This window comes from Lactuca saligna, chromosome 8, assembly GCF_052625555.1.
Source record: "Lactuca saligna cultivar CGN05327 chromosome 8, ASM5262555v1, whole genome shotgun sequence".
Lineage (NCBI taxonomy): Eukaryota > Viridiplantae > Streptophyta > Magnoliopsida > Asterales > Asteraceae > Lactuca > Lactuca saligna.
In genome coordinates, this window is record NC_136424.1 from 281,528,951 (window position 1) to 281,553,244 (window position 24,294).

The following is a 24,294-nucleotide window of genomic DNA, read 5'->3' on the forward strand; positions in this document are numbered from 1 at the left end:
TGCTGGTTTTTGTCGGAAAACTTAGAATGAGCATAACTTCTTCGTTATAACTCGGATTTTTGCGTTATTTATATGTTTGGAAACCTTAAGACGATAACTACCACATAGTGTACTCCAAATAGAGTTTTTGAATACTTCATTTTTCGATGATATTCTATTTCCTTTCTCAAAGAGGTTACAGGACTCGATTTTTACTGACTTGAAATAACGGGTTGTTACAATGTCTCCTTAATCGGAAGGAAGTGCGCCGATTTTGTTAATCTATTCACAACTACCCAAATTGCATCATTACCTTTTGGTGTCCTTGGTAACTTAGTCACAACGTCAATTGTGATGTGACCCCATTTCCACACTGGAATCTCCATTGACTGTAACTGACCGTATGGCCTTTAGTGTCCAGCCTTCACCTTCAAGCACGTCAAATACCTTTCAACAAAATAGGCTATATCCTTTTTCATCCCTGGCCACCAGTAAGATTTCCGTAGGTCTTGATACATCTTGTTTGTTCCTGGATAGATTGAGTACTTTGACATGTACGCTTCCTTGAGAAGTAAGTTACGTACTTCACCCAATCGTGGTACCCAAACCCTTCCTTGTAAACACTTCAAGCCACGACTATCCTTTTTCCAATGATTGTATTACTCCCACCACTCCTTCACTTTTCCAATTCTCTTCCTTCGATGCCTCCTCCTAACTCTTTCTCAAATCATCTAGTAAGTTGGTGGTTACCCTAATCTTCATCATTCGAATCTTAGGTGGTTCTCTTCTCTCCTTACGACTTAGTGCATTAGCTACAACATTTTCCCTCCCTAGATGGTACAATTTCTCACAATCATAATCTTTTAATAGCTCCATCCACTGTTGTTGTCTCATGTTCAAATCCTTCTGATCAAACAAGTATTTCAGACTTTTGTGATCAGTGAAGATCTGACACCTTGTCCCATACAAATAGTGTCTCCAAATCTTTAAAGCGAACACTACTGCCAGGGGCGAAGCTTTATAAGGGGCAAGGGGGGCTGTAACCCCCCCCCCTGATTTTTTTTGTTACATATAGTCCCTCTACTTTAATTTTGTACATATTAGGCCCAAAATTATAAAATTTTGGCCATGGCCCCCTATTCACCGATTTTTATACATATTATTCTCCCCCCCCCCAAATCAAATATTGAAGCTCCGCCCCTGACTACTGCAGCCAACTCCATATCATGCATTGGGTATTTATGCTCGTGATCCTTTAACTGTCGTGAGGCATAAGCAATCACCTTACCGTTTTGCATCGAAACACACCCCAAGCCTAACTTGGATGCATCACTATAAACAACAAAGCCATCATTGCCTTCTAGTAAAGATAATACTGGTGCACTGCTAAGCTTTTCCTTTAAGACATTAAAGGCATTATCTTGCTCTGGCTTCCATTCAAACTTCACATTTTTCCTTGTCAGGGTAGTTAGCGGTGCAACTATGCACGAGAAGTCTTGTATAAACCTTCGATAGTATCCTGCCAACCCAAGAAAACTTCGAACTTCTGATGGGGTTCTTGGCAGTTCCCATTTTTCAATCGCCTCAATCTTTGCTGGGTCCACCTTGATACCATGTTCATTTACAACATGTCCCAAAAACTGGACTTCCTGAAGCCAAAACTCGCACTTTGAAAATTTGGCAAATAATTTTTCTTTCCTCAATAAACTAAGTGTTAGCCACAGATGTTGCTCATGGTCTGCCTTACTTTTAGAGTATATCAAGATGTCATCGATAAATACAATTACAAACTTGTCTAGGTATGGCTTGCACACCTGGTGCATCAGATCCATGAACGCAGCTGATGCATTAGTCAAAACAAATGGCATCACTAGGAACTCGTAATGACCATACCTAGTTCGAAAGGCTATCTGACACATCTTCTTCCCTGACTTTCAGATGGTGATACCCCGACCGCATATCGATCTTTGAGAAGTAACTTGCCCCATGAAGCTGATCGAATAGATCATTAATTCTCAGTAATGGATACCGGTTCTTTATAGTCACCTTGTTTAACTCCCTGTAGTCAATGCACATTCGCGTTGTCCCATCCTTCTTCTTGACGAACAATACTGGTGCACCCTACGGTAAGGTACTAGGCCGAATAAAACCCTTGTCGAGAAAATCTTGCAACTGAGCCATCAACTCCTTCATTTCGGTTGATGCTAACCGATAGGACGCACGAGCTATCGGTGCTACTCCTCGGGTCAGATCGAGTCGAAACTCCACTTGCCTATCCGGTGGCAAGCTAGTTAGGTCATCAGGTAACACATCTTGGAACTCACGTACAACTGGTATATGTGTTATTTCAGGCTTGCCTTGCTTGGCATCGAGAACATATGCCCAATAACTTTGACACCTTTTCTTTAGATAATGAGTTGCCTTAGTCACTGATATCAAAATAGAGTCCTTAACTCGCCGATCACCATAAATCTTTACCATTCCTTTTTCTGGCACCCAAACTTGAACAATCCTATTTTCACAATCTATAATCGCTTGGTTTTTCGACAACCAATCCATCCATATAACAATCTCAAAATCACCTAGGGCTATAGGTAATAATTTTAACGGTACCACACCACCTTCTATTTCGATAGAGCAATCATCATATTCCTCTCTTACTACTACCCAATGATCGTCAGCAGTTTCAATTTCTAAGGCATGCTCTAGAGTCTTTGCATTTCTACCCAGGTTTTTGCAAAAAGTAGTAGACACAAAAGATCTATTTGTGTCACACCCCAAAACCAAGAACAACGGAAACGTTCTGGGGCGGAGGACGTCATGTAAGTATCACAACACAGTAAATGTAAATAAGCAAACAACATCATCCATTGCATTAAATATATAATTTTAATACAAGTGTGTTCTGTACATTATAGACACCAAAAATAACGTATATCAAAATAATAAGATGAGTCTTGAATGCGCTCCATCTTCTCAAAAGCTGGCCTCGGTACCTGTCTACTGACGACCTGAGAATACAAGTTATTTTGAAAGAGTTTATCAGCATTAAGCTGGTGAGTTCATAAGTATTTTTGTGTCGGTATTTTTCATCCAAATGTTTGAACATGTATAAAGTATAAGTTTGTAAAATGTACGTAAAGATTTGCAATTATTTGTAAAAGTTTGACTCTCTCAGAAAAACCTATATTTTCTATTAAAGTAGCCTTCTACCAAGGCTTAACTGTTTTGTATGCTCATTTGATGTAAAAGTGTGTAATTTCCCAAATGTAACTATCATTTAACAAAATATAATTTGTACATAAACGTTTAAGTGAGGTTATCACTAAAAATATGTAATGGGTAAATTATTGTAGTACTGTAGCCTTGTATTATAAGAACTACTGCTGTACTAACTACCTTACACCGGATTTATATTAAGGCATTACGTGATAAATTGCACCATACTATCGACTAGTAACAACGACAAATGAATGGTCGTAATAACGGAATGACGTTTGGCACCCGCAGACCTGCAGGTCCGGCTGTAGCTAGCAGCAAGGTGTAGGATTGTCAATCCAGTATAGATCTATACGCAAACTCACGCTCTCCCTTTAAGAGAATTCTGGCTACAACTCGAGCCATGACAGTTAAGTCATGCTCCGATTTAAATCACAATAATAAAGTATTCATGTATATGTATTGTTTCTAGCATCATTGTACATGTATTGTTTCTAGTATATGTATATGTATTGTTTCTAGCATCATTGTATAAGTATTGTTTCTAGTATATGTATATGTATTGTTTCTAGCATCATTGTATATGTATTGTTTTATGTATTGTGTTACCCCGATGGTAACTAACTATTGATGTACTGATAAATATGAATATGGAAGTACTTTGATGTCTATACATGTATATATGATATATAACTAATGTTGAAACGACCTTCGGATGGTCACCCGAAATCCCACCAGACCACATCTCAGTGCGCGAAAAGGAAATAGGGCGGATGGCCTTCCTAAGCCCTTTAAACATTACTTATATATATATATATACATATATGGGCATGCAATTTATAAGAAGTAAAACAAAGTTTAATAAAAGCATTTGATAAGTAAAAAGAGTTTGTAAAACATTTGAAGTGAAACAGTTTGATAAACAGTTTGAACATTGGTAAAAATCATTGTTTTCCTAGTTATTAATCACATGTGATTAAATGCAATCACATGTGATTGAAGCAATAACTATAAGTATTTGACTTGTATTCCCCCCATAAAGTATTTAAAACATTTAAAGTCATTTCAAAGGTTGATTCAAGGGGTATGAACTCACTTGTGGTGAGTCGTTTGAATTGCAGTGTCGGATACCGTGCTAGGTGGCAAACGGAGACTTGTTTACTCGCACGAGCCTAGTTATCATATAATAAGCATATATATATAACTAATTAGACAAATAATAACTTAAATAAATAAGTTAAGACACTTAGGAAACATGTAAACACTTTTATGAGTGTTTAAGGTTCAAATGGTTGCATCTAAGTTGCTACGGGACAAGGCAAAAGGGTTTGAAACATCAAATGGCCTTGCATAGGAGTTCACCACCCAAAAAACCCCACACCTTGGAGTTTACGGCCGTAAACTCATGGGTTTATGGCCGTGAACTCCTCAAAGGGTGGTCTTGGGTGTTTTATGGTGCTATCTTGATCCTAGAACACTCCTAGCTTTTTTGGAATAACACATGAATTAGTTTAAGGCTCTAGAATACCCCATAGTGGAGTTTTCGGCCTAAAGTCCATTCACCCTAGAGTTTACGGCCGTAAACTCCTATGGGGTGATGGCTTTTACTTGTTTTGAGGCTCTTACACATCAAGGATGGCTTCCATGAATTTATCTAAGGCTAATGGGGACAAGAGGCACACTTTTGTGCCTTCACTTGGAGTTTACGGCCCAAGATCCTTCCTTGGCCATAAACTCCTATAATTCTATCATTTTGAAGTGTTTTGAAGTCCAAACTAAGCACAAGTATTAGTGGTTAAAGACCTTAGGCTCAAGGAGGCAAGTTAGGGCATGTTTGACCCTTAAAAAGGGGTTTACGGCCCAAGAAAGTTCCTTGGCCGTAAACTCCTCTAACTTGTTGATTTTGGATGCTTTCTAGTCTATAAATATCATACACAAGGTCCTTTACACGTTGTCTAACACGGAATCGGGACTAGGAAGCCTTAAAGTTCCATTTTGGAGTTTACTCCCCAAGAACGTTCATGGGCGGTAAACTCATGGATCTTGTATTTTGGACATGTAATTGATGTTATAAAGCATATAACAAGTATTAAAACACGTTTAGGAAAGTAGACTCACAATCTGGGATGAAAACCCGAAGATCCGTCAGAGAGAATTGGCTTTTCTCTAGTTGGAATTGTGAATAATGAATTAATTAAATTCAGAAATCTATTTATAGTCCTGGAATATTTTGATAGAAAATATTTTTATTCCAGAAGTCGGACTATAACATTATGAAACTTAAAATGTTCAAGTTTCACAATTACAGGAGCATCCACTCTCCTGATACGTCTAGAAACGTAAACCCTAATGTACACAAACTTGTTCGGACAAGTCTAAAATTTACAGAAATTGGACTAGCTTCTATTGAATAGATAATGTTCGTACAATGGAAATTTCGGGTTGTCACATCATCCCCCCGTTAGAAGGAATTTCGTCCCGAAATTAGAATTTAAGCAAATAAGAAGTTACAAATAACTAAGCGAAAAGATGAGGATATTTCAGTTTCATCTGATCCTCGCGTTCCCAAGTGAATTCTAGTCCTCACTTGGCGTTCCAGCGAACCTTCACGATAGGGATACGGCTTTGCTTCGTCTGCTTGACCTCACGGTCTATGATCTCTACAGGTTCTTCCACGAAGTTGAGGCTCTCGTTGATCTCAATCTCGTCGAGTGGGATTACGAGAGTCTCGTCGGACAGACACTTTTTCAAGTTAGATACGTGGAATGTAGAATGTACGTTACGAAGTGTGTCGGGTAGATCAAGTTTGTAAGCTACGGGGCCGACTCTTGCGAGAATCTCAAAAGGCCCTATGTACCTAGGATTAAGCTTCCCACGCTTACCGAAGCGTATCAATCCCTTCCAGGGTGAGACTTTGAGAAGGACTCGGTCTCCCACCTGAAATTCCAAAGGTTTTCTGCATTTATCAGCGTAGCTCTTTTGTCGGTCTCTAGAGGCTTTCAATCGTTCACGAATCTGAACGATCTTCTCTGTCGTTTCCCGAATGATTTCCGGACCAGTGAGAGTACTGTCGGAAGCTTGCCCTCTAGCTAATTGGGTATCCCCCACCTCAACCCAACACATAGGGGATCTGCACTTTCGGCCGTAGAGAGCTTCAAATGGTGCTGCTTTTATGCTTGTGTGATAATTGTTGTTGTAGGAAAATTCGACGAGGGGTAAATGAGTATCCCACGCTTTTCCAAAGTCAATTACACAAGCATGCAACATATCTTCTAAAGTCTGGATTGTCCTCTCACTCTGTCCGTCAGTCTGTGGATGGTAGGCTGTGCTCATGTCCAGCCTTGTTCCTAGGGAATGTTGCAGTGATTGCCAAAATCTTGAGGTGAACCTACTATCTCTATCGGAGATAATGGATATAGGTACACCATGTAGTCGTACGATTTCCCTAATGTATGTTCTCGTAAGTTTCTCCATCTTGTCGGTTTCTTTGATAGGCAGGAAGTGTGCAGACTTGGTCAATCTATCAATGATGACCCATATGGTATCAAGTCCACCCGTTGTCTTGGGCAACTTGGTTATAAAATCCATAGTGATCCGCTCCCACTTCCATTCTAGAATCTCTGGTTGTTGCAGTAAACTAGAGGGCTTCTGGTACTCGACCTTTACCTTTGCGCAAGTAAGGCATTTACTTACGAAGGTAGCAATCTCTGCTTTCATATTAGGCCACCAGTATAGCTTTTTAAGATCCAGATACATCTTATCTGAACCTGGGTGGACGGAATACCGAGTGTTTTGCGCCTCGGTCATGACTAAGTCTCGGAAACCACCGTGTTTCGGTGTCCAGATCCGATCCATGAAGTATAAGGCTCCGTCACCCTTGGCTTCTAAATTCTTGTCCATTCCTCTAAGGGATTCACTCGTCACATTTTCAGGTTTCATGGCTTCAAGTTGGGCCGCCTGAATTTGGTTAGACAAGTGTGAATGGATGTTTATTGATAATGACTTGACCTTGCGACTAGAATATTCTTTCCGACTCAGGGCGTCTGCTACTACGTTGGCTTTACCCGGATGATAACGAATATCGCATTCGTAATCACTGAGTAGCTCGACCCACCGTCGTTGTCTCATGTTGAGCTCCTTCTGATCGAATATGTGTTGTAAACTCTTGTGGTCGGTAAAGATAGTGCTCTTCGTTCCATACAAGTAATGTCTCCAGATCTTCAGGGCAAACACTACTGCTCCCAGTTCAAGATTGTGTGTCGTATAGTTAACTTCGTGTGTCTTCAACTGTCGGGAGGCGTAGGCGATGACCTTACCTCGTTGCATCAGAACACACCCGAGCCCTTGGTTCGATGCATCGCAATAGACTACGAAGTCTTCTATCCCTTCGGGGAGAGATAGTATTGTTGCGGTGCACAAGGCTCGTTTGAGCGTTTGGAACGCTCTCTCTTCTTTCTCTTCCCAGTCAAAGGCCACGCCTTTCTGGGTCAGGGTTGTAAGAGGTTTCGCTATTCGGGAGAAGTTCTAAATGAATCTGCGGTAGTAGCCAGCAAGACCTAGAAATTGACGAATTTCTGTCGGCGTCTTGGGTGCTGACCAGTTCTCGATGGCTTTAATTTTGGATGGGTCCACGTGGATTCCCTCTTCGCTTACCACGTGTCCTAAGAATTCGACTCTTCGGATCCAAAATTCACATTTCGAGAACTTTGGATAAAGTTTCTCCGTTCCTAAAGTTCCTAAAACTAGTCGTAGGTGATCGCCATGCTCTTCCTTACTTCGGGAGTAGATTAGGATGTCGTCAATGAAAACGATGACGAACTAATCCAAGTAAGGTCGGCATACTCTGTTCATCAGGTCCATGAAAACTGCTGGCGCATTAGTCAATCCGAATGGCATCACCACGAACTCGTAGTGTCCGTAACGAGTTCGGAAGGCTGTCTTTGGAACATCTTCCTCTAGCACTCGTAACTGGTGATATCCGGATCTTAGATCAATTTTGGAGAAATAGTTCGCCCCTTGCAGTTGGTCAAATAGATCGTCTATGCGAGGCAGAGGGTAACGATTTTTGATCGTCAGTTTGTTGAGTTCTCTGTAGTCGATACACATATGAAATGATCCGTCTTTCTTCTTAACGAACAAGACCGGTGCTCCCCAAGGTGAGAAGCTTGGTCTTATGAATCCCTTGCTGAGCAGTTCGTTAAGTTGACTAGATAATTCCTGCATCTCTGCTGGTGCTAATCGGTAGGGCGACTTGGCTACTGGGGTAGCTCCTGGGACTAAGTCGATTCGGAACTCGACCTGTCGTTGCGGAGGTAATCCAGGTAGTTCTTCTGGGAAAATGTCAGGAAAGTCGCTCACTACTGGAATGTTCTTGAGTTCTTTCGTTTCGAGGTTCGTGTCGACGACGTGAGCAAGGAATACGTGGTATTATTTGCGCAGATATTTCTGTGCTTGAATACTTGATATAATGCGAAGACTCGCACCAGGTTTGTCGCCGTAGACTATAAGAGTTTCATTAGACAGAAGGTTTAGTCGGACTGCTTTCTCGAAGCACATGATGTCGGCGCGATGAAGACTCAACCAATCCATGCCGATGATGACGTCGAAACTTTTTATTGAGACCGGCATGAGGTCGATTGGGAATGAATGGTTATCTAGGGTTAGGATACATCCTAAGTATATGCTATTGGTGTTTTCTGTTTTTCCGTTAGCCATTTCTACTGTGAATTGTTCTTTAAGTGCGTGTGGTTGTGGTTTAAGCATGCGAGCAAATTTGTGGTTTACGAAGCTTCGCTCCGCTCCACTATCGAACAGAATGCATGCATAGGTGTTATCGAGGAGGAACGTACCAGTCACCACTGTCGGGTCAGCGACTGCTTCCCCATGGCCTATAGCTAGTACCCTCCCTGCTCCTCCCGTATTTCTCGCTTTGGGGCAGTCCCTCTTATAGTGGCCTGTTTCGCCACATCCATAGCAAGTTAGGCTCGCGCCAGAGCCAGGGACTTGCGTGATCGGTTGTGCCGGGAATTTACAGAAACGGACGGTGTGTCCTTTCCTGTTGCAGTTAGAACACTGCATTTCACAGCAGGGGCCGTTGTGGTGGAAGTTGCATTTGTTGCACTTCGGAAAACTTCCAGCATACTGCTTCCCCGGAGCAGTAACAGCAGTAGGGGTTACCGCAGCATGCACTGCCACGATTTGCTGTTTCTTCGAAGCTCGCTGTTTCTTCTTCTCATCCCAGAACTTCCGCTTGTTGCCCGCGGGTTTGGAGGGTTCTGGGATGGCTTGAGTGGTTGTGGTTACGGGGGTCTTGACTCCATGGTCAATGAGTCTTTGTGCCAAACGCTTGGCACTGTCGAAGGTAGCGGGGTTGGATGCTAAGACATTCCCCTGGTAAGGAGGCACTAGCCCCCATACATACCTTTCGATTTTTTTCCCCTCAGTGGGAACCATATTGGGGCATAGGGCCACCAGTTCGCTAAAGCGGGCAGTGTAAGCGATCACATTGGTGCCCTTCATGGTCAGGTTCCAGAGTTCATGTTCTAGCTTCTGGACTTCGCCCCTCGGGTAGTACTCCTCAGTCATGAGGTCCTTCATCGTTTCCCAGCCCATGTCGTTAGCCACAACGAGAGTTAGGGCTTTGACGTGGCCGTTCCACCACGTTAGGGCTTTATCCTCGAAGGTGCATGCGGCATATTTCACTTTGAATGCAGCAGGGCACGAACAGATTTCGAAGACTGATTCAGTCTTCTCGAACCATTGCGAGAGAGCAATGACTCCGCCGGTGCCATAGAAAGGCTTCGGCTTGCAATTTGTAAAATCCTTGTAGGAGCACTCCCTTGAGCGCACAGGGATTTCGATCGGAATAGATTCCACAGGGGTTCCACCTCTGCTGGCATCAGTAGAGTGATACTGTGCCATGACAGTTGCCACTGCTGCAGCTACGACAGCATTTAGGGCTGCTGTATCAATGACCGGAGGTGGTGGAGGCGGTGGAGGTGCATGATTATTCCTTGCCCTGGGAGATTTGCGAGGAGGCATCTTTCAACTATATGTTTATAAAGATGAGAAAAGTGGTAAGAATCAATTTGTAAGTAATGTGTGAATGACACATGGATTAACTAACCATAGCCCAACAATTGAATGAGAGTTTGTGTTCATAACCAGAAAGATGTGTAGGAAAACCCAAATGTAAAGATTCATCCCACAGAGTAGGTAGTTGTCAATAATACTGGTATTACTGATGTAACGAGTTCAATGAAAATTGACCTAACAGTAGGTCTTACATCATACCATACAGAAAGTTTGACAGTTCTTAGATTCCTAATTAGAGTACCGAAAGTTAGGAATATTTTACAGATAAGTGCTACTTAGAGCACAGATGTTAAAAGGCTAATCCTTAACCCAAAAGATAATGATGTACTAGACATCATCTAACGGCGATGAGTATTCCTCGGGCGAACCCTGAGGTCTCTCATTTTCCGTACCACCTCTTGAAGGTGTCGTTCATGAGCCCTTTGACGAGCTCGAAGTTCCATGACTTCAGCTTGAGAGGCAACCAGACGTTGCTACAGAGTTTCATTGGTTCTCCGGGTCCGTTCCATATCTTCTTCGAGACGGTGAATGCGGACTGTGTTGACACCAGAGTTGGCATCAATCTCCATGACCCGGTCGATGGCTGCTCGACCTTGCTCGACATTACGAGCTATTCTACGGATAAGGACAGGTAGAGCTCGGTCAGCAGAGCCACCATCGTTGACGTTGTAAAAGGTTCGGTCCCCAAAGTATGGTAAGGGTTGACCCTGTTCGTCACTCCAGCAATTCAAGTTATGTACCCATAAGGGAGTGGGACCTAGAAAAGCTGGTCGAGGGTTGTTGTTCGGGGCCTGACCTACTGGAGGTAGGTTGTTGACTTCGGGCTCAGAGTCTGATCCATCTGAGAAGCCTTCAGCTTGATGATCATCCAACGGGATTAGGTGTTCATCGTCAGACTCTGCTTCGAGCCATCCTGCGTTGCCTTCATTTGGAAAGTACGGGTCGCCGTGATGGAATCCAGCCATCTAAATCTACGCGAGAAGAGAGGTATAAAGATATAGTATACAAGTAGTTGGTAGTACAAAATACACCTATAGTATTTTAAGTTTAGGTTCTATTGAATCTTCTTGTGGTATTGTTGGTAAGTTTTTAGACTTGTTAACACATCACAACCATTCTAGAGCATATGCTAATCACTCCTCGGACCAGCATAGTTGATCAGGCTATGCCATTCCCAGGACTGACCATATATCCCCGAGCTTACCTGTGATATTTAACAAACATAATACTTTTGTTCTTGTCGTTGTGACACTGGTTTTAGTATGAATGTAGACTAGTATACTTAATTAAATATTTTAGTATTTTAAGTATAGACTCTTGGTCAGAGTGTTTTAATCCCAAATGGGTTTATAGTTTAGTATATCTTTTATGGGTTGATACACTTGATTCACTATAAACAATGCTCTGATACCAATCTGTCACACCCCAAAACCAAGAACGGCGGAAACGTTCTGGGGCGGAGGACGTCATGTAAGTATCACAACACAGTAAATGTAAATAAGCAAACAACATCATCCATTGCATTAAATATATAATTTTAATACAAGTGTGTTCTGTACATTATAGACACCAAAAATAACGTATATCAAAATAATAAGATGAGTCTTGAATGCGCTCCATCTTCTCAAAAGCTGGCCTCGGTACCTGTCTACTGACGACCTGAGAATACAAGTTATTTTGAAAGAGTTTATCAGCATTAAGCTGGTGAGTTCATAAGTATTTTTGTGTCGGTATTTGTCATCCAAATGTTTGAACATGTATAAAGTATAAGTTTGTAAAATGTACGTAAAGATTTGCAATTATTTGTAAAAGTTTGAATCTCTCAGAAAAACCTATATTTTCTATTAAAGTAGCCTTCTACCAAGGCTTAACTGTTTTGTATGCTCATTTGATGTAAAAGTGTGTAATTTCCCAAATGTAACTATCATTTAACAAAATATAGTTTGTACATAAACGTTTAAGTGAGGTTATCACTAAAAATATGTAATGGGTAAATTATTGTAGTACTGTAGCCTTGTATTATAAGAACTACTGCTGTACTAACTACCTTAAACCGGATTCATATTAAGGCATTACGTGATAAATTGCACCATACTATCGACTAGTAACAACGACAAATGAATGGTCGTAATAACGGAATGACGTTTGGCACCTGCAGACCTGCAGGTCCGGCTGTAGCTAGCAGCAAGGTGTAGGATTGTCAATCCAGTATAGATCTATACGCAAACTCACGCTCTCCCTTCAAGTGAATTCTGGCTACAACTCGAGCCATGATAGTTAAGTCATGCTCCGATTTAAATCACAATAATAAAGTATTCATGTATATGTACTGTTTCTCGTTCTAGTATATGTATATGTATTGTTTCTAGCATCATTGTACATGTATTGTTTCTAGTATATGTATATGTATTGTTTCTAGCATCATTGTATAAGTATTGTTTCTAGTATATGTATATGTATTGTTTCTAGCATCATTGTATATGTATTGTTTTATGTATTGTGTTACCCCGATGGTAACTAACTATTGATGTACTGATAAATATGAATATGGAAGTACTTTTATGTCTATACATGTATATATGATATATAACTAATGTTGAAACGACCTTCGGATGGTCACCTGAAATCCCACCAGACCACATCTCAGTACGCGAAAAGGAAATAGGGCGGATGGCCTTCCTAAGCCCTTTAAACATTACTTATATATATATATATATATATATATATATATATATATATATATATACATATATGGGCATGCAATTTATAAGAAGTAAAACAAAGTTTAATAAAAGCATTTGATAAGTAAAAAGAGTTTGTAAAACATTTGAAGTGAAACAGTTTGATAAAGAGTTTGAACATTGGTAAAAATCGTTGTTTTCCTAGTTATTAATCACATGTGATTAAATGCAATCACATGTGATTGAAGCAATAACTATAAGTATTTGACTTGTATTCCCCCCCATAAAGTATTTAAAACATTTAAAATCATTTCAAAGGTTGATTCAAGGGGTATGAACTCACTTGTTATGAGTCGTTTGAATTGCAGTGTCGGATACCGTGCTAGGTGGCAAACGGAGACTTGTTTACTCGCACGAGCCTAGTTATCATATAATAAGCATATATATAACTAATTAGACAAATAATAACTTAAATAAATAAGTTAAGACACTTAGGAAACTTGTAAACACTTTTATGAGTGTTTAAGGTTCAAATGGTTGCATCTAAGTTGCTACGGGACAAGGCAAAAGGGTTTGAAACATCAAATGGCCTTGCATAGGAGTTCACCACCCAACAAACCCCACACCTTGGAGTTTACGGCCGTAAACTCATGGGTTTATGGCCGTGAACTCCTCAAAGGGTGGTCTTGGGTGTTTTATGGTGCTATCTTGATCCTAGAACACTCCTAGCTTTGTTGGAATAACACATGAATTAGTTTAAGGCTCTAGAATACCCCATAGTGGAGTTTTCGGCCTAAAGTCCATTCACCCTAGAGTTTACGGCCGTAAACTCCTATGGGGTGATGGCTTTTAATTGTTTTGAGACTCTTACACATCAAGGATGGCTTCCATGAATTTATCTAAGGCTAATGGGGACAAGAGGCACACTTTTGTGCCTTCACTTGGAGTTTACGGCCCAAGATATGTTCCTTGGCCGTAAACTCCTTTCAAGGAGTGATTTTTATGTGTTCTACTCTCCATTCTAGTCCCAAGTACTCAAGGTAAATTGTCTTAAGGCCTAAGGTGTGCTTGGAATGATTTTTACCCTTAGAAAAGGGGTTTACGGCCCAAGATCCTTCCTTGGCCGTAAAATCCTATAATTCTATCATTTTGAAGTGTTTTGAAGTCCAAACCAAGCACAAGTATTAGTGGTTAAAGTCCTTAGGCTCAAGGAGGCATGTTAGGGCATGTTTGACCCTTAAAAAGGGGTTTACGGCCCAAGAAAGTTCCTTGGCCGTAAACTCCTCTAACTTGTTGATTTTGGATGCTTTCTAGTCTATAAAGATCATACACAAGGTCCTTTACACGTTGTCTAACACGGAATCGTGACTAGGAAGCCTTAAAGTTCCATTTTGGAGTTTACTCCCCAAGAACGTTCTTGGGCGGTAAACTCACGGATCTTGTATTTTGGACATGTAATTGATGTTATAAAGCATATAACAAGTATTAAAACACGTTTAGGAAAGTAGACTCACAATCTAGGATGAAAACCCGAAGATCCGTCAGAGAGAATTAGCTTTTCTCTAGTTGGAATTGTGAATAATGAATTAATTAAATTCAGAAATCTATTTATAGTCCTGGAATATTTTGACACAAAATATTTTTATTCCAGAAGTCGGACTATAACATTATGAAACTTAAAATGTTCAAGTTTCACAATTACAGGAGCATCCACTCTCCTGATACATCCAGAAACGTAAACCCTAATGTACACAAACTTGTTCGGACAAGTCTGAAATTTACAGAAATTGGACTAGCTTCTATTGAATAGATAATGTTCGTACAATGGAAATTTTGGATTGTCACAATTTGCACCAGAATAAAAATAACACCCTAGCTTAAATTGAGTTTACTAGGAAAGTACCTGTCACCACATCTGGGGTTTCCTGAGCCTCCTGAGCCGTCATGCGAAAAGCTCTAGCTTTTGGTCTACCAGTGTCAGCCTTTTTATCCGCTGACCGATTGTCTATTATTCTGCCTTGATTGTTGTTACCTTTACTTAGGGGATCCACACCCATAACATACCCTTCCTATCTTACATTCTGTGCCTATGTGCCCTGGCTTCCCACACTTGTAGAAAACTTTCTGATTCATGTTACACTCCCCCTTATGATAACGGTTGCATTTCGGACATTGCTGTAATCCAGAGCTTTGATCAACCTTACGTTCTTGCCCTGAAGTCTTGCCTTTCTTCGAATCATTATTTGTACCATCCCATTTTCTTTTCCCCAAAGCCCTGTCTTCACCTTGACGATTCTTCTCACGTTCGCGACCTTCTGCAGCATCAACAACAGACTGGAAAGTACTCGGTTTTGAATTTGCACAAATTCACGGATAGCTGTTCTCAATCCCCATATATAGCGTTCCACCCTTCTTTCTTCTATATAAACGTAAAATTCGGCAAACCTAGCTTTCTCTGTGAACTTAGTGGTGTACTCTCGCACAGTCATATTCCCCTGTTCCAACCTCAAGAATTCTTCCTCCAACTGTTAAAACGCTGTACGAGGGCAAAACTTTTCTTTAAAGATTCTTAGAAACTCATCCCATGACATATTCTTGGCTGCCTCACGCCCCTTAACCTCCTTCACCATGCCCCACCAATGTATTGCCTCCCCTTTTAGCATTGTTGCAACATAAATCACCTTGTCCTCATCCGCACACTTGCTAGTATCGAACGTTCCCTCAATCTCCATGATCCATGTTGGTGACAAAACGAGATCAATTTCTCCGTTAAAAATGGGTTGCTTGCAGTTCATGAACGTCTTGTAACTGCAACCCCACCAATCGTGGTTGCCATGATGCCTTGTGGGTTGTGCAATACTTGGTTCACGACTCATATTTAGTGTGTTGTACTCATAGTCCTCTTCACCTCCACCCAATTTACCTTCATACTCACCCATTATTGCTTCCCGTGCCTGAGCAACTACGTCTGGTAATGTGTCTCGAATTGGTCGAGCAATCTCATCAGCCAACTCTTCTCTAGTGATCGTGTTTGCCGCACGACCCCTTCCATGACCTCGATGTAACATCCAGACTCACAGGACCAAAAATCATTTTATGAGTCAAAAATGCTTTTCACTATAAAAAAGGACCAAAAATGGGTGAGTAACATCAAGTTCGAACCTTTACGTGTTTATTAAGCTTAGGGAGGTTAGACAAAATCATTTTATGAGTCAAAAATGCTTTTCACTATAAAAAAGGACCAAAAATGTAAATTTTTTAGATTTTGGGCTAAAGCTGTAAAATTTGTGAAAAATGGGGCCCTAACTGAGAAATACTATTCTGGAAGGGCTGAAGCTATCAACAAAATAAATTTTGGGTTAAAATTGTGTTTTCATCAAATAAATACTACAAAAGTGTCAAGAAAAGGTTTTAAGGACTAAAAATGAAATTCTTCTATATAAAAGGACCAAAAGTGTTATTTTTATAAAAGAAGGGTAGTGAAAAGATCAAATCCCACTTTTAAACAAAATAATCCATTAATACAAAACACAAAATCCACAACTACTGACAAAACAGAAAACAAATACACTCTCAACAACAAATCTCGTTACAAACGAAGTGATTCAGTCTTAAATCAATACAAAACAACGAGCGTTGAACAAAACCATCTAAATAATTACGCGATAACTATGATGAGCAAACTTACAAACTTTAGGCTTGGAAGTTTCAAATCATGCTTGTTGGGCCTTGCTAGCCCATTAACATGATCTTTGGGCCCAAAGGGAATATGCTTATGTGCTATTGGGCCTCCTATGACCCGATTTCATGTAAAACGACTTTTAGTGGCTATGATGTGCTGTTGGGCCCTAGTGGCCCATTAGTATTGCTAGTGAGGTCAAGAAATCAAATGCGAGTTGGGACAAACGTGCCTTTCGCATTCCCGACAGCCTAAATAACTCACGGAAATAACGGGACTTCGTACTCCCCTTTTCTTCGTTTGTTAGGCTTACGAGAAATCAAGGTAAACAAATTTAGGACGTTAATCAAAAGTAATCATGGTTGTTGGATGAAGTGAGTAGTAACGGGCGACGCCTATAAGGATTGTTCGAAACCTGTAGTTATAAACTAGTCATTTTCTAATGCATGATTATAACGACTCACAAACCCTAATTAATCCAACGCCACGCGAGAAATCAAAAATCATTCACCGTGATGGTATATCAAATTGAGAATTCATTGTATTTTATGTATTGGGGAAAACATCGGGTTTTCCTGGGAAGTTCAACATTTTCACTTGCGCGGTTAATACTAAGGTTCAACATTTATACATGTTTTAAAAATCAACAAGCATATATTTACGGATCTCCACACTTTTTATAAACAATGATCTTTTCAGAAAATATCAGATTTTCTGGGTTTTACAAACTACACAAAATCATTTTATCACAGCATTGCTTATGAACTCACCAACATTTTATATGTTGATGTTTTTCAAAATTAACTTGTATTCTCACGTAATAGGTAAACCGAATAATAAGTACCAAGTAATGTTAGGATGTTTTGCTTATGATATCTATCAGACAATTATGTTATGAATTTGTAATGTTTAAAAACAAAGTACTGGACGTAAACAATATCAGTTGTATTATTTTAATGCATGGTGATGATTTATGTTATGATTCATGTATATTCATTGTGATGGTATTCAATTTAAGTCACAAGAGCCCTCGGACGTTTCTGCCGTCTGGTTCGGGGGTGTGACACCAACCATGGTGCACGCCGCCTGCTGCCATCTTTTGTTGCCACCAGCCACCGTGGAAGGTGGCTGTGTGCATGTTTTATTGTGTATTTAGGTGTGTGTTGTTGTATTATGTTGTATGTATTTCATTTGGATGGAAAAACCCATCACCACCACCGTGAGGTGGTGACTGCCACCTCACGCCGCCATTCTGTCGCCATCAGCTGCCACCTTGGGTGGTTGTGTGCACTTAGGTGTGAATTGGATTGTTATTCGGGATATTTTGTTGTGTTTTGGCCTAATATCATAACAACCACCACCACCGTGAGGTGGTGGCTGCCGCCGTAAGCTACCGCCAACCACTACTACCCGAGTTGGCAATGGGTGGTGTCCGGACTAATGGAACCCTAATTGACCTAATGAAACCCTAATTAACCTAAAACCTTAATTTGGAACTTTTTTGGCACGTAATTAGGTTGGAAGCCCTAATTAGGGTTTAGAAAACCCTAACTGTGAATATGTTAGTTTGGAATTATCGGGACCCGCATTTTGGGCGGGCCATTGGAACTGAATAATGAATTACGCCCGACCATACCATATGAGTTACCTAGTAGAATGATGGACTTACTGGATTAAGTCCTTAATGGGTTAAGTGTTTCTAGTTAACCCTAATCATCATTTTATGTGAAAACGCTAATTTTGTTTGGGCCTTAAGTTGGGCCTTTCTGTTGGGTTTTGGTGATTGGGATATTGATGGGCCATCCAAGAACAACTATACGAACTAGAATATTTAGAGGTGCTTAACGGTAAGGCTCATGTGAGGGTTTGGGCCCAATTTGGAAAATTGGGCCATAGGTGGGCAATAATTGGACCTTGATGATTATGAGATATTGGACCATTGGAATGCCAAATGTTTGGACGGTAATAAATGGTTGGGCCTTAGGGAAGGACTATGTAAAGGTTTGGGCCCACTTTTCCATATATTAGGCCTTGATTTATTATTTGGCTTTTGGGCCTCCAGAGTTTGAGTTGGGCCTTGATTTTGGTCCAAGCTAGGTTAGGGGTAAAATGGTATTTTTACCCCATGTATGGACATATGGTTACGTATTAGAACCCAATTGTTAATCGGGTGTTGTTTTGAAGTTGACTGTTTGGGGATGTGTCAGCCAACAACCAAAGCTTTATCTGTAGGACTTCAGTAGTCTGAGGTGAGTCTCCTCACTATTTGTATGGGTCGAAGGCACCAATGTCAACCCATTTGGTTTATATGCTATAGGAAGACTTGAGGGTTAGAACTAGGCATTATGTACAAAAGACCAGGAGGCGGCTCCTGGTACACTGTATGCTATTATGTATGATGGGAAGACCTGGGGTTAGCCCTAGGCATTATGTATGAAAGACCAGGAGTTGGTTCCTTGCACACTGTGTGCTAATTAGCTAAGTAAAATAGTATGTATGCTAGTTGTCTTTGTGATGCTTGCATGGAAGACTAGGATTTGGCTCTTGGCACTTGTCTATAAGACTGAGGGGGTGGTCCCCGACTTGATAAGAAAGACCATGTGGCGGCCTGTGGCATAATAGCAAGACTGTGTTCGGCACATAACATATTTATTGATTATGATATATGTATGGCTCATGGTTATGTATGACAATATATGATTTATGTGCCTATATACTAGACAATATCCGGTTGAAAGAGACCAAAGGGGTAGGCCAACACCCATATATGCTAGGCAGTATGTTGATATGTATGGTATGTGGTATTTGGGGAACTCACTAAGCTTCGTGCTTACAGTTTCTAGTTTTGGTTTCAGGTACTTCTTTTGCAAAAGGAAAGGAGCCGACATGATTGCAACGCATCACACTATGTTTTCCACATATGATATCTTTGGGATTATACTCTAATATTGTTTCATCATGACATGTTTTGATTATTGACATTCTGGTTTTGAGATGGGATGACACTATGGATGTTTTTATACTATTGGTTTTATAATAACTTAATTAAAATTAAATTTTTTTGATCTTGAATTTTGGAATGTTACATTCTACTAAGTACCCCATATACAACACGCACTAACATCAGAAACACACCCACACACTTTACCCGAAATAGGAACACAGCCACCCACCTGGTGGCGTATAACGACAACAGGGGCACGAAATTACGGGCAACAGTGGTGTTGACGGCGGCAGAACTTCACCATGACAATAGCGGCACCAATGACTGCAGAGTTACCGACCGACGAAAAGAAGAAAGGACATGGCGACCTCAACGACGACAATAACAACAGAGGAACGGAACCCACTGGTGGTCCTTGTCGTCACTGGCAAGGGAAACAACAATAGCGCTGGAGGGTGCCATGGACGTTGGCGGTTGTTGGAGGCGGTTGCTGGACAGGACGATGGCGAAGGGCGGTCAGAGAAGCACCGACGAAACGAAGGACAAAGGTTGATCCGCAACGATAGCAATGACGCTATACGTCTGACGACCCACTGATTCAACATCACGTGTGACGCTTTGTTGCTGTCAGCGGTTGGCTTCAATTGTTCTCCGACTTCCCATGCGAGGAGGCGGCACCTAGGACGGGAGGGATAAGGGTGGCGGCTTACTTTTCATGTTAGGGTTACTGGGAGGGTGACGAGTTATATACCCTAATTCCATGAAACATCATTCCATAATGGCACAAATGGTCCCTCCCTCCTGAAATATTTTCGAATTAGCTCCAAAATTTACCCATTATACCCTTACTCCTATAATTCCTTCATAATAAGTCCAACAATTACCAATCATACCCTAAATTCTAAAATCCTTTTCAAATTCAATCCATAATTTACTAAACATCCCTTAACCTTCAAAATTCTTTACAATCTGTTCCGGAAATTACACTGTTAACCCCCGAATAATCCAAATTATAACATTTGGTTCCCCGAAACCAACACTCCACTAAATAATATGGATTTAGGACTACTATTCATTTATTAATTTTATCTATTTATTTATTTAACAAACAAGATGTTACAAAAGAAGTTAGTAATTGACTAAAGAAAAAAAAGAAAAAAAAGAAACTAATGCAAACCATCTGGCTTAAAAATCATTTTACATCCAACTTACTAATTCCTCACAAAAGTCTGTTTTTTAACCTAATCCCTTAAAACTTGTAGGAATATGTTTCCTTACCCATTGTTGTGAAAATTTAGGATATGTATTAATGTGATGTTTATGTAGCATTTAGATAAAGTTTTATTTTACTTTATTAATTTTACTAAGTTAAAATCAGTATACTACAATGTTGATACATTAAAATAACATAGTCATTAATCATGTATTGCTATCGTTATAATATAACATCTTATTTTGAGTTCTATTTTTCTATTTTTCCAAATCACAGTCTAAATGCAATAAATAGAAAAGTGTTTTCACTTTTACTTTTGATTTCGGGAGAAAGGTATTAAGAATGGAAAGTTTCCATTTGATGGAGTTTGGTATTTTAAATTTGAATCACTTTCTGGTTTTTGAGAATCAAGAAGGCGAAATTAAAGCAGATAGAGGCGTGATTTGGAGAATAATTAAACCGATGGATAGATAGAGTTTGGTGTGGGCGAGAAAACAAATGTATAGATGGACAATAGCAGCACACATGTTGACCTAAAGAATTAAAGTATGACACATGATATAATTTATACTATTTTAGTAGAATATGGAGATCAAGATGGACATGATCATATTTAATGTTACAAAAACATATGGAAAAAAGGAAAATGTGGTTTATGATATTAAATTATATTTTTATACTACTAGGCTATATCGTTAATAGTGGTGTTATATCGGTTAGCGGAGGTAAAGAAACACTATTCAAAATAATGGTTAGAATAGCGGTTGCGCTATTAGCGTCGTGATTTACCACGTAATTTATACTATTTTAGTAGAATTCGGGTATCGGGTATTTTCGACAAGGCTAGTTATAACCGCTATTTGAATAAATTCGGTTTTTGAGCTATTTTACATTAATTTTTTTTGTGCTATTCTATTGAATAATTTTTTTTTTATCCCAACCAAAACTTGTTTCATTCCATTGAATAAAATTATAATTTTGTAACTATCATGACTTCCACTAAAACCATGTATCTGTTGTGTTGCTAATTGTGTTGAAAACTTGAAGTACTACACTACGATTATCTATCAAATTACTTAATCATTTTATTTGGTAACTGTAATTGTGTTAAAGTATGCTAAAATTATAAGTGTTGCATATGTTTTCTTAATGATTGTGTTAAAGTATGATTAACTGTGACAATGGTAACCGGTCTATGAAGTATGATTAACTAAATATGATATGTGAAATATGATTTACTGATTAATTAATTAACTGGATTAGGTTGAACTTTGATGTATGATTTACTGATTAAAACTCTAATATATATAAATTCTAAATAATATAGAAAAACGCTATATACTGCTGCGAAAATCGTGATTTCAAATAGCGGCCGGTGACAACTATTATATTTTTGACCGCGATAACTGCTTAGCTACTAGGTTATCGGTTAAAGCCAAATGAGTAGATGCGATTGTTCATTGTTCAAAAAAAAAAAAAAAAAGATTTTTGCATGGCCTAATATCTATGTATGCATATGGTTGTTAATCCGAGCTTAATGGATTGTTATAGTTTTGAATACACCATGTAAACGCCTCAACATAAGAATAGGCCGACAATCGTATATTCCATAAACTGAAGCTGAATGTTGTTGCTTGGAATCTTAAAAAAATGATTTTCTTTAAAATTTTGTATGATTTTATTTTTCATTATTATAAGTTTCGAAAACTTCTTGTAACATTAAATACGTTTTTCTTTTTATTAATACGTGAATTCACCAGTATATTTTTCACAACTATAACATGGTCAAAAACTTCTTAAGTAATTCTATAATTTTAGTTGTATATCCAAACTACATATATTTGTTACATAATTATATTATCATTATATTATTATTTATTTATTGGATTTTTAATCGAAGTATTCAATGACGCCGATTAAAAAGGTCAATATTATTATCAGGAAAAATTTGAAATTAAGATCAAAAGATAAAATAGAGTTTGTTAAGGTGACTAGATAACAACTTACTCTTTCATCCTTTGTCAAACAAACTTCCCCGGTTTTCTCCTCTCACAAACACTCGTATCTTCTTCTCCACCATTGAAGCACTCATCCATCAATTCCATGAAACTTTCTTCCATTGAAGCTTCTTTTAATCCACATGGCCTTAGAGCTCTTCTTGTGGATCATAATCCTACATCCCTCTTAATTCTTTCCAAAATGCTTCAGTTTTACCATTATCAAGGTAATTCATTACTACTCTATTAATTTTATTATTATTATTATTATTCCGTTTGCATTCTACATTATTAACGCATGTGTGTTCTTGATCATACTCGCAGTTACACAATGTCGACGTCCTAGAGAAGCCTTATCGTTGATTAGAAACGGCCTAAGCAAGTTCGATATTGTGATAAGCTGTGTAGACTTCTCATCGGATATAAACGGAGTACAGTTTCTTGAAATTATTGATCGCGAAACCAGTTTGCCTGTCGTTAGTAAGTCATTTTTCTAATTATTTTCATTTACAGAAAATAATCATACTTAATTTCGTTCAATTTCTTCTATCCCTCGCAGTTGTATCCGCAGACGACAGAAAGGAAACGATTATCGAGTATGTAAAGAAAGGAGCGTGTGCTTACTTACCAAAACCAGTGAGGATGGAGGACATTCAGTTGCTATGGCAACACGTTGCTCGTAAAGAAGTACTCCGGTTTAGACAGATGAAACAGATTGATAATACTGTCGAAAATGGCGAGACAGATTCCAGTAATTGTGGTGAAGAAAAAGAGTTCTGTGGAAGCTCCGATGGTGGTCCGGTTCTGGTAGATCGCCGGAGAAAAGATAGAGATGAAGAGCAGGATAAGGTCGAACGTAAGAAACAGCGGTTGGTTTGGACCGATGAGCTTCATCAACAATTCCTCGATGCTGTGGAACAACTCGGAAACAATAGTATGAACTCACTTGATCTCTAGTTTATTTAGTACTCCAAACATGTGTTATATTATATCTTCATCAACATTTCTTGTAACGTTTCATTGCAGATGCTGTCCCGAAGAAGGTACTGGAGCTAATGAACGTTCCTGGGCTCACGAGGGAAAACGTTGCGAGCCATCTACAGGTTCATAGCTGCAAAATGTTTGTTCGAGTTTTACCAATATTTTAGCAAGCATTAACATTTTCGTATCTTAATTAATGTTTCAGAAATATCGGTTAAATCTCAAAAAGCAAAGTGGGTATGTGCAAGAAAGTACCCCGGTGCCAAATTCTGTCTCAGGCGTTTCAGTGATCAGACAAAACGAGTTGTTTCAAAGAACTCCATCGACCACTCAACTACAATCCCCACTTGTGCTGGATCAGTACTATATGGATCTTGGAAGCAACTCGATTCTTATACCGAACGATAGGTTTCATGAGCCTAATCATTGTTAATTTGTAAGTAGACGTGCCATGCATGATTGTAATTAAGAGGTTAGATAACTGTTTTTCTATGTTGGCCATTGTT

At 39.4% G+C, this 24,294-nt stretch overlaps 1 protein-coding gene across 1 annotated transcript; it reads left to right on the forward strand.

The window, feature by feature from the left end:
* Nucleotides 1-22,913: 22,913 nt before the first annotated feature.
* Nucleotides 22,914-24,221, forward strand: LOC145010695 (two-component response regulator ARR2-like). The gene is made up of 5 exons (XM_078969204.1): nt 22,914-23,034; nt 23,132-23,287; nt 23,367-23,741; nt 23,834-23,910; nt 23,994-24,221. Exons 1-5 carry the CDS (start codon nt 22,914-22,916, stop codon nt 24,219-24,221), a joined length of 957 nt encoding a protein of 318 aa, XP_078825330.1.
* The last annotated feature ends 73 nt before the right edge of the window (nt 24,222-24,294 follow it).